Source organism: Stegodyphus dumicola, chromosome 1 (assembly GCF_044657685.1).
Source record: "Stegodyphus dumicola isolate Sdum_Otavi_A_Nest chromosome 1, ASM4465768v1".
Lineage (NCBI taxonomy): Eukaryota > Metazoa > Arthropoda > Arachnida > Araneae > Eresidae > Stegodyphus > Stegodyphus dumicola.
In genome coordinates this window covers 75,246,870-75,256,544 of record NC_140768.1, presented here as the reverse complement: position 1 = coordinate 75,256,544, position 9,675 = coordinate 75,246,870, and the positions used below count along the sequence as shown (strand labels likewise).

General features: G+C 37.1%; 1 protein-coding gene across 2 annotated transcripts in view; it reads left to right on the top strand.

The window, feature by feature from the left end:
* The first annotated feature begins 8,592 nt into the window (after positions 1–8,592).
* xmas (RRM_XMAS2 and SAC3_GANP domain-containing protein xmas) overlaps positions 8,593–9,675 on the top strand; it is a 163,455-nt gene continuing 162,372 nt past the window's right edge. Inside the window, exon 1 of one of the 2 annotated variants that reach the window (XM_085816331.1) lies at positions 8,593–8,800. In XM_085816331.1, coding sequence (XP_085672457.1) covers positions 8,782–8,800 — 19 coding nt within the window. In that variant the 5' untranslated portion in view covers positions 8,593–8,781. Of the gene's footprint in view, positions 8,801–9,023; positions 9,134–9,675 lie in introns of those variants that run through there. The other variant, XM_085816332.1, reaches the window with a different exon arrangement.

Below are 9,675 nucleotides of genomic sequence, written 5' to 3'. Positions count from 1 at the left end.
AACGAGTAAACCTACTATGGCCAGCGGCTTGCTTCTAATAACTCCTTCCTATCTCTTGCTTGGCAAAAAGCCACAACTTAAGTACTTGGCGTTAGCAAGACAAATTTGCATAAATAGTTAAAGCTTTTAATTCTGGCCGGAAGTAGAAAATAAGAAGTGATAGTAAAGATTTAAAATAAAATAAACGTTAGTAAAACTTAAGAACCTTACATACTTCCCGCCAGAGTTAATTAGTTTGAAACTGAGGTCTAAAACGACCTTGTTGAAAACTTTTAGTTCTAGAATCTAACGCGAGGCCAATCTTTTACAAACATTTCTCACTAGAAACTAGAAATTTAAAAAAAAGTCGTTTTTTATATTATCAACTCCATGGACAATTACGTTTCATCTGAACTGCATCTAAACAGGAGTTCTTAGTTGAAATCTGGTTCCTTCTAGAGATCTGGAAGGAAAACTAGTTTAATGAAATGTTACACAATTAAATGGCAAGTAACATGAATACTTATATTTCTCTTAACATTCTTATTTCATTCATGACGTTATTTAATTATCTCCCCGTGCTCTCTGACATGTGTTGTAAAGGAAAACACCAAACACGAACGTGTTTATGTACAAGTGTTCAACACTACCGCCTGCAATCAAAACAATAACGTGTTAAAATTCAACATAACAAGACCTCATAACACACCTTATATTCACCTCTAAACCCTGAGGTACTATTCTGAAAGTGGCCAACTCTGAAGTGTAGCGTCAGAGAGCCTAACTACACTCATTCAACCTTTAACACATATTCACAATAATTTTCTCTTTTTACAGTCACACGAATAAGTTAAAATTTTTGGCATTACTTTCACTTTTAACATATCACAGTATTTCTTAACGTTTAAAATAACAGTTCACATTGTATATAAGGACATATTAACATGCCGTTAATTTTACGCATTTTAAAACATACATTAGTAGTACATTGTTAACTTCTATTCTTTTCCAAGCAAGTGCCAATTCTTCTACATTGAAATACTACATTTCAAAAGTCTTTCAGACTAAAATTTCTTTCTTGCCAGAATCTTTTAAATAAAATTTTATACAATAACTTTTACAATCTTCAAGTATTTACACATTCCTATTATACATTAATTTTAGTTTTACTCGGGAGTAATTGAAAAACATAATACCAAAATAGGTAACAACTCATTTCTGGCCTTTTTGGCGATAAAGGTAGACCTCACATGAGGTAAAACGTCTTGAATTCTGCCACTTGAAGTAAGAATGAAAGATTAACTTAAGGTTTTAAAGTAACATAAAGTTTTACTTATCTTTGTGATATTCGGACATCCTTTTTTCTGCCCAGTCCTGGAAGGTACCGAAGATTACGGTTTGGTTTATCCTCCTTCTTGTGCAGGTTCGCCCTTCAGTTCCTTCCTCCATGAGCTTTCCTTTCCTTCCAGTTTGGTCACCCTTGAAGACCTTCTTTTTAGCCTCTGCCTGTGGTCTCGGCCGTTTGATGGCAGCTGGTTTTGGCGGAACCGGTACATCTCTCTCTCTCGTTCCTGCTTGGATCTCGTTGCTGGCTGTTCAAATTTTCCTTGTTTCTTTGCCTCCGCAGCTGGTGTTCCTTCATCAATTCGTCGACATTTGCTGCATAGAGTCCTGTCCGATGGGTAGATCTTCCGTTTTGGAGCCGGGTTATAGTTGCCGTCATTTCTCCTGGCTCTTTTTGCATTCGTCGTACTTCTCCCTTCTTCATTCTGGGGGTGGTCGTGCTCTCTCTTTTCTGGTCGGTGGAACGGCTTCTTTTTCTTGTTACCTTCAACTTTCCAACGGGGAAACTTTCTTTTCAATTGCTCCTGCCTCCTAATGGCTTGCTCTTGTGATTGTCGTTGTTCCACCTCTGGAGCTTGTGCCTGCAGTGCCTGCCGCGCCGGATAGTGCAAAAGATCTTTAAATAATTGCATTTTATTACGATTATAGAATGGTATTATCTGGTCAATGTTTGCGGAGCATGTTTCACCATTTCTGGCTTTTAACACTACAACAGCGTGAGTTATTTTTTCTATAACATATGGTCCTTCAAATCGTGGAAAAAATTTGGCAGTTTTATCTTCTGGTGCTGAAGAAAGTGAATGCTTAATTTTTAAAACTTCATCCCCTACTTTATAAGTAACTCCCCGTCGTTTCAAATCATAATATAGCTTCTGTTTTCTTTGTGCTACTTCCGTATTCTTTTTTGCTTCTTTTATTAGTTTTTCTATATCACGCATTTTAAATTCTGGGGCTCTTTGTTGAACATAAAATAATTTATCTAACGGCGTTATAATCTTTCTGCCTAAAAATAACTCAGCAGGAGTTTTGCCCGTTTTATCATGTTTTGCGGTCCTAAGGGCGAAAGCTAATTCATTGACATAGTTATCCCAGCTTTTATGAAAATTTTTAACATAACTACGGATAATTTTCACTATATTTCTATTGCCCCGTTCCGCTATATTTGATACGGGACCATTTTTAAATGACGTATGCCCAGTTTTTGGCACATGTCTTCAAATATATTACTTACAAGTTGAGGACCATTATCCGATATAACTTTTAGGGGCGCCCCGTATTTTAAAATATATTTATTTAAAATAGAATCAGTAACTAATTTCGCGGAGGCTCGTTTTAAGGGAACAATTTCGGTCCACTTACTAAAATGATCAACCGAAACAAGGAGATACCGACTTTTATTTAACTGATTTTTTGGGGGAAGGGCCCAATAAATCGATGCCAATTATTTCATTTGGAAATTCGGATTTAATGCTATTTAGAAAACCGGCCAGGCGGAAATTAATATAATTAACGGCTTGACATGTTGGGCAGGACTGGATATATGCCCTTGTTAACTTTTGCAGTTCAGGAAAATAAACTGCTTCGCGTGCGCGTTGGATGGTTTTTCGAATACCTGCATGAGAAGCTAAAGGGCAGTGGTTTAATTCCTGCAGTATATTTAATCTAAGACTAGCTGGGATAACAGGTCGAAATTCGTTGTTTGAATTTGTATTTTTTGTATAAAATAATAGACCATCTATTAGTTCGTAATGGGCCGCCCTATTTCTTATTGCCACAATATCTTGGTGGCTAAAATTTTCAGGATCCTTTAAATACTCATAAATGTTTTTAAATTCAGGATCCTTACCCAGTTCAGTTATTACAGTTTCTCGGGAATTTATCGTACATGCTGTGAGCATTGCCACCTTTACAATATTACCTTCTTCATCTATTTTTATTCTGGATAGGGCATCTGCTACGATATTTTCCTTTCCGGGGGTGTGCTTGATTACCAGATTATACTCTTGTAACTTGAGTGCCCATCTTATTAACCTTGGGAATAAGTTTTTCCCTGAGTACAATCTAGTCACCGCCGCATGATCAGAATACACTGTTATTGGCGCCCTTCCAAAATAGACTCGAAACTTTTGCACTGCTAACAGAACTGCAAGTGAATCTCTCTCGGTCGCGGAATAATTTCTCTGTGTTTGATTTAAAGTTCGGCTAAAAAATGCCCCGGGCTGCTGATTTTGCGAAAGTACCGCTCCTACCGCATAATCCGAAGCATCCGCTGAAATTTCTAAATTCTCATCATTTTCAGGAAATTTCAAAACAGGGGCTTGCGTTAATGCTTGCTTTAATTTTTCGAAAGCACCTTTGGCTTCGGCCGTCCACGAGAATCTTGCCTTTTTCCTTTTTAATTTTAACAATGGTTCAGCAATAGCTGCAAAATCTTTTATAAAGGATCTGTAATATGAACAAAGTCCTAGAAAAGAAGACAGCTTCTTCGCCGTATTTGGCGGGGGATACTTTTGCACAGCGATTATTTTCTGATATTATTATTATTAGTCTGTCTCGATTCCTTTCTGAGATATTTTGTAACCTAAGTATTTTAATTCAGGGGCTGCAAATTTGCACTTTTCGACATTAACTTTTAGACCGGCCTCATTTAATAATGAAAACACCTGTCTTAAATCCTGTACATGTTGGTCCAGATTATCACTAGTAATAATGATATCGTCTAAATATATAAATGTGGACTTTCCAAGAACAGGCCTTAGCACAATGTCCATAAATCGCTGAAATGTTGCCGGTGCCCCTGAAAGGCCAAACGGCATACGCAGGAATGCGTAAGTGCCAGACTTGGTTATAAAAGCAGTCTTAGGCACATCTTCCGGTCTAACCCCTATTTGAAAATAACCAGTCGTTAAGTCTAAAGTAGTCATGTATTTGGTAGAAGTTATGTTCCTTGGAATTTCTTCGATAATAGGTAACGGATATACCGGATATTTAGTCATGGAGTTTAACTTACGATAGTCAATTGCAAAACGCCACCTTTTGGATGTGTTACCGGATAGTCATTGATTTTCTTACATAACACAATCGGGCTAGCATAACTACTTGAGATGGGCGTTATGATCTTTTTATGTAACTTATCTCTAATGTGCCACTCTATAATTTTTTCTTTATTCTTATCATACCGGTATGGTTTGTTGCGAACTGGCAGTGAATCTCCGGTGTCGATACTATGGTTAGTAACTTGAGTAAATCCTGGAATATCACTAAATAACGAAGCAAATTCACTTACCATTTGTCGAATTTTTTTGTTGCTCTTCCTTAGGCAGGTGGTCAAGGTTTAACATTGGTGGTTCTGTTTTTTCTTCTCGAACTGGTTTCATCGTCAGCTTAAGGGACGCTTCGTTAAAATCCAGCGTTGCTTCTGCCTCTGAAAGAAAGTCTATCCCTAAGATGATATGTGCTTGCAAATTCTTTACGATAAAAAACATAATCTTTACTTGCTCGACCTTGATACGAACGTATAACGGTAATTTACCTATGCACTTGCATCTTTCTCCCTGCGCAGCTAACACTGTCGTATTATCCGAATTATATATGCGGTATTTACGGAAATACTTCCTAAAAAATCTTCTGCCACACAGGAACACTGCGCGCCTGTATCCAAGAGTGCGGTGGCTGCGATGTTATTCACCAACACTTCAATCTTTGGAAGAGTCAAATTTTTCACCATAACTGTATTTAATATGAAGGAAGAGGGGTTTTCTTGGCCTTCGGATTTCCGCACCCTCCCGTCAGCAGAAATCCGTTTTAGTTTAAATCTTGTTTCTTCCTTTCCATGCCTTCCTTCTTTTTCCACTGGCCTTCAGACTTTTTTTGTAGCTTACTATTGAACTGTCTACGTTCGCCGGTTGTTTTTGGATACTCGGGTTTCTTGCCCACTGATTCACTTTGCTTCCGTAGCCGTGTTCTTGACTTTGCTGTGGTCTTGGCGCACCAAATTGGCTTCGTTGTTCATACTGGCGTCTTCTTTCAATGTCCGCCGTTCTTCTACTTTCAAACTTGATTGCTAGCTCAAATAACTTTTCCAGTGTAGTCGGATTCCTTAATTCAATAAAGTCTTGTACTTGTTGAAGTAACCTCGGCAAAATCACTTGAATTATCTCAGGATCCGGACGGTTTCCATACAAGAGTTTAAAGACGTGAATTTTTCTTAAAATAAATGTGGAAAGATTTTCTATTCGTTGCTGATATATGCTGAAAAGTTCCGTTTCTAATCTTGCACGATCTCTTACGACAGATAAGGCTTTTACTAAGGCGGTCTTAAAATTTTCGTAAGTGTAGGTGGGACTTCCCGCTTGACCCAAGAGGCTTCTGCCTATACATTTGAATCAATTAAGCGCTTGGCCCCTCAAAGCGCTGGTAGCTAAGGTGACTTTCTGGAACTCATGCACTGGATGCAGCATGAAGTGGTCATCTAATTTTTCCAAAAACTGGTTACCGGTGAGTTTCCATTAAATGTTGCTTCTGGTTTCATCGATGCGCGCATGGTCTGGACGATGTAACCAAATCCTTCCAGGGCGGCAGCTGGCATTTCTGGATTCTGAGCCGCTTCTGCAGGCGGCACAGGTTTTTCTTGGAACTCGGCCATGGTTATTCTTCTTCGTCTTCGTCGGGCGCCACTATCTGGTTCTGTGTTCCTCCTTTCTTGCTTTGGGAACCTGACTCGGAACAGGGAGCTTACTAAAGCTATGTTCAATAAATTTGGGAAGTAGACAAAACACACAGGAAGGGTATACGAAACCCTTTATTTTTCTCTCTTTACAATGATTTCCGGACTTCGGAATACAGAGACCAACCACTTGTGGTCTGAACGTAAGAATATAAAAATATTAACTAAACTCTAACTAAACTTAACTTTGGATTAATCAAATAAGTGCCTACTCCAAGATTAGCCGTATATTAGCAAAAAGCCGTATGTAGTACAGAGAACTGCTAACACTACGATACGTTTAAAATTATCAGGAGGATTAAACTTCTGGCCTTGAAGGCAACCAGCAACCGAGTAAAACTACTATGGCAAGCGGCCTGCTTCTAATAGCTCCTTCCTCTCTCTTGCTTGGCAAAAAGCCACAACTTAAGTACTTGGCGTTCGCAAGACAAATTTGCATAAATAAGTTAAAGCTTTTAATTCTGGCCGGAAGTAGAAAATAAGAAGTGATAGTAAAGATTTAAAATAAAATAAACGTTAGTAAAACTTAAGATCCTTACAAAACCATCTGAAATTTCAAGTGACTGCGCAAATAACTTCAAAGATGCTAGTAAGGAAGTGAAGGAGTTTTATAAAATTGCAGCTTACATCGCGAAAAACAGTGAAGTATGTAACTACATTACCTCAGAAAGTATAACTTGCTTATTTAATCCTCCAACATCTCCTCACTTCGGTGGCTTGTGCGAATTTAATGTGAATTCCACGAAATTTCATCTTAAACGAGTATTAGGATCCACACTTCTAACTTACGAGGAATTTTTAACAGTGCTTACACAAGTGAAAGCGTATATGAATACCCGCCCTCTGTGTGCGATGTCTAGTGATCCAAACGACTTTAGTGCATTGACTTCAGGTCATTTTCAGGCCCACCAGCGGCCGAGCGGTAAAGTCGCTGAACACTGGTAGCTCAGTCCGAGATTCGAATCCCGCGAACGGGCTGGCTGCATGGGCGTTTTCGTGGTTTTCCCCATGTGTAACGTGTATACGAACCAGTTTTCTTAGAAAATCCTCCACGAAGGCATCCCTCCCCTTAGGCAGATGGCCCTAGTGTGCTTTGCTGTAATCTCAATAAACCAAACCATCTGGTCATTTTCTGATTGGAGCCCCCTTTGCTTGCCATTCCTGAATCTGACTCTGAGTGATGTTAAATCTTCAAGACTTAACCCCTTGAGGACCAGCGCGCTGGAAATAAAACTCAGTCACGGGACCCAACGTAAATTGTAAAATTAATAAGTGATAAATACAGTCAGCTTACCTTTGTTTTTGTGAACTTACTCTTAACCATTCTTTTGTGAGGTATCACATTATAAAACTTTTGAAGATGGAAGTTAAAACTGGCTAAATTTAGGCGTCGTGTCACTTTTCATTAGATCTTTCAATTCTGGATCTGTTCTTTGTTCTACGACAATTTGTTCATATTAAATAACAGAGATTTCTGATAGAGTGACCGCAAGAACGTTTTCTTGTCCATTAATTATCCGAATATCTGCGGTGAACTGCGAAATGTATTGTAGTTGATGCAGTCGTATCGGGGACGCTTTCGTATTTTTTTGCTTAAAGGCGAAGGTCGATGGCTTGTGATCCGTTATAATTACAAATTCTCTACCTTCTAGCATGTACTTGAAATGTTTCACTGAAAGGTATGTATATATATACCCACGATTTCACGATCGTAGGTGCTATAAGATTTCTGAACATCATTTAATTTCTTTGAATAGAAAGTAATTGGTTTGCAGTTTCCTCCTTCAAATTGTTGTAGTACCGAGACAATAAATAGCCCAGTCTGATGCATCAGTACACAATGAATATAATATTTAAATTCTGCATTGTTATTTTTAAAACTCCCACAAATTTAACCCCAAATTAAATCCTGTTATTAAATATTTACTTGAACAGAAAATAAAATTAAATACATAAAATATGACTTGTAATATAATATGATCACACCTTTAAAATAACGCGTTTTCTTTTCCAGGATGAGCTGACCACTCCCCCTTCCCTTGTTTACTTACCGTTTTGCTTTTACAACTCAGTTAATTACGAGTATAATACTCAAACCATTAATTGAAGAAAAATCTGAGAATTATAGATGTTTCTTCGCGCACGTCACACCGAGAAAATACTCAAACTCTTTTCTGACGGCTTTTCAAACGCACATTTCAATTATTCTACTTATTTATGCATGTTAAAAAAACATTCTTTTATATGGAAATGAAATCCGAAATGTAGACATTATTTCAATGTAACGATTCAGTACCTTATAACCCTCTCACGTCTTCACATAAGAAATCAGAAAACACACTCAAAACTTCAAACAAGCTGACGTTTAACCTCACTTCACATAGTAAGGGAAGCGTTTTCTTGCTCTCACGAGGCGTGGCTTATTTGCTTCCCCTGGCTTCACTCTCCTCGTATTGCGACAGCAGAGACGCAATCTCCATGTATTCTAACCTCCTTGCTGTCTGTAATACAAAGTGGCAAAAACTGTGTGGCAACATAAAATGATTCGTATTTTGAATTTACGAAATGCGAAGTGTTGAGAGCTGATGTTATATTGTTATTTTATTTTAATATGAAATTGTGGATTTGTGCATGGTAGAATAGTAAATCTTTTTGCCAATTTCAGAAAAATTATTTTTTGGCATCTAATCACTATCATATGCTGCGATTAATATAAATTTTCTGAAATTAAAATGGAAAGAAATCATAGAGGTAATCTGTGAATTTGACATGTGTGCTGATGTAATGAGTAATAATTTAGAAAATTTGCTTCCGAAAAATGTACAATAATTTGTTTCCCTCTCTCTACCTTTTTTTTGCCCATCTTGATTGCATGTTTTGCGGCTCAGATGAAACTAACAATAACTATTATGCAAATTTTCAATTCAGTATATGGGTGACGATAATCTGGCCACGCACAGTAGTTTTTGTTAAATGCAGATATTATACCTTTATTTGTGGCTGTATGGGCTATAAAAGAGTAGTATCGAATAAATGTTTGGACTTCTGTTGCTTATAGCTTGGTAATGGGAATTAGTTGATATGGTATAGTTCCTGAGCGTCACTTATTAGTTTCTTAATGACTTCTTTTATTTAGTTGGGGAGTATCATGTATCTTAATACCTTCATTGTTTTCATTAAAAATGCTGGATGTATCCAATTTTAAATTATTTAATTACATATTAAAAGTTGACGCATTTAGTTTAATTTCATTTTTGGGCATGTATCAGTTATTAACAAATGTTTCACAATAAACCAGCAGGATGCTAATAGTATTCTCTAACTTTTAATTTTATCCGAGAGACTAATTGTATGTGTCTGTTCATGGTTTCTCATGTGTAACATAAAATATAGCAGAGCTGCTGCTATCCAAATTAAATAAGGTCGCTGCCTATCCATATAATTGGGAAATCTCTCCGTTTGAATGATTTTTTCTTTTATTCTGTAACTCAAATATGTATTTATTATAATGTAAACAAAGAATATTATTATTTTTCTTTTATCTTGTTTTATTTGCGCAATGATAATACAGTAAAAATGGGGAAATTCTTAATTTGGGGAGCAATGTATGTTAAGTTGTAAAAAGT